We start from the raw sequence: 695 nt of genomic DNA on the forward strand, positions 1-695 counted from the left end.
GGCGGACTCTCAACCACTGCGCCACCAGGGAAGCCCCCTGCTTTACACTCTTTATGTCCTCCTAAGAGAGTGTAAGTTACCATCATCCTCATCCTTGTCATCATTATTCTTGCCGCCTCTTTTAAAGATGAGGAAACGGAGGCACAGAGAGGTTAAGAAGCACCCCTGAGGTCTGACAGCAAGAAGGTGGCAGAGCTGGGATGTCTGACTCCAGCTTTTGAGCTCATGCCGCTGTACCGCGCTGCCTCCGGGTGAATCTGGGTTTCATTTCCTGGGCCTCCTCCTCCCCGGCCCGGGTCCTGAGGCCCTGCTCAGGCTCTGAGGCTGGTGGCCTTGGTGGCCCAGCCAGTTCTAGGCCAGGACACAGGCCTCACTGGGATTTCTCTGTTCTCTCCCAGGAATCAACAAGCGAGGGGCCAAGAACTGCAACGCCATCCGCCACTTCGAGAACACCTTCGTGGTCGAGACGCTCATCTGCGGGGGGGCGTGAAGCCCCGCCCCTCCCTCCAGGCCCCGCCCCTTCCCTCTTCCATTTTCTCTTCTGGCCACTCTGGCCCTTCCCCTCGCTTAGCTTGTACTTTGGACGCCTTTCCATAGATGTGATGTGTCTTCCCGTTTCTCTCCAGCCCTGCCCGCCTCCCTGTACCAGAGCTGTGACCTCTCAAGGCCTCACCCTCTGCTGACCTCCTGGGTCT

At 58.7% G+C, this 695-nt stretch overlaps 1 protein-coding gene across 1 annotated transcript in view; it reads left to right on the forward strand.

Annotated features, from left to right (window-relative positions):
* The window catches only part of ITM2C (integral membrane protein 2C), a 13,333-nt gene extending 12,843 nt beyond the window's left edge, over positions 1-490 (forward strand). The window contains exon 6 of the mRNA XM_007462771.1: positions 399-490. Coding sequence (XP_007462833.1) covers positions 399-490 — 92 coding nt within the window. The remainder of the gene's footprint in view (positions 1-398) is intronic.
* Positions 491-695: the final 205 nt, after the last annotated feature.

This window comes from Lipotes vexillifer, unplaced genomic scaffold (assembly GCF_000442215.2).
Source record: "Lipotes vexillifer unplaced genomic scaffold, Lipotes_vexillifer_v1.1 scaffold860, whole genome shotgun sequence".
Lineage (NCBI taxonomy): Eukaryota > Metazoa > Chordata > Mammalia > Artiodactyla > Lipotidae > Lipotes > Lipotes vexillifer.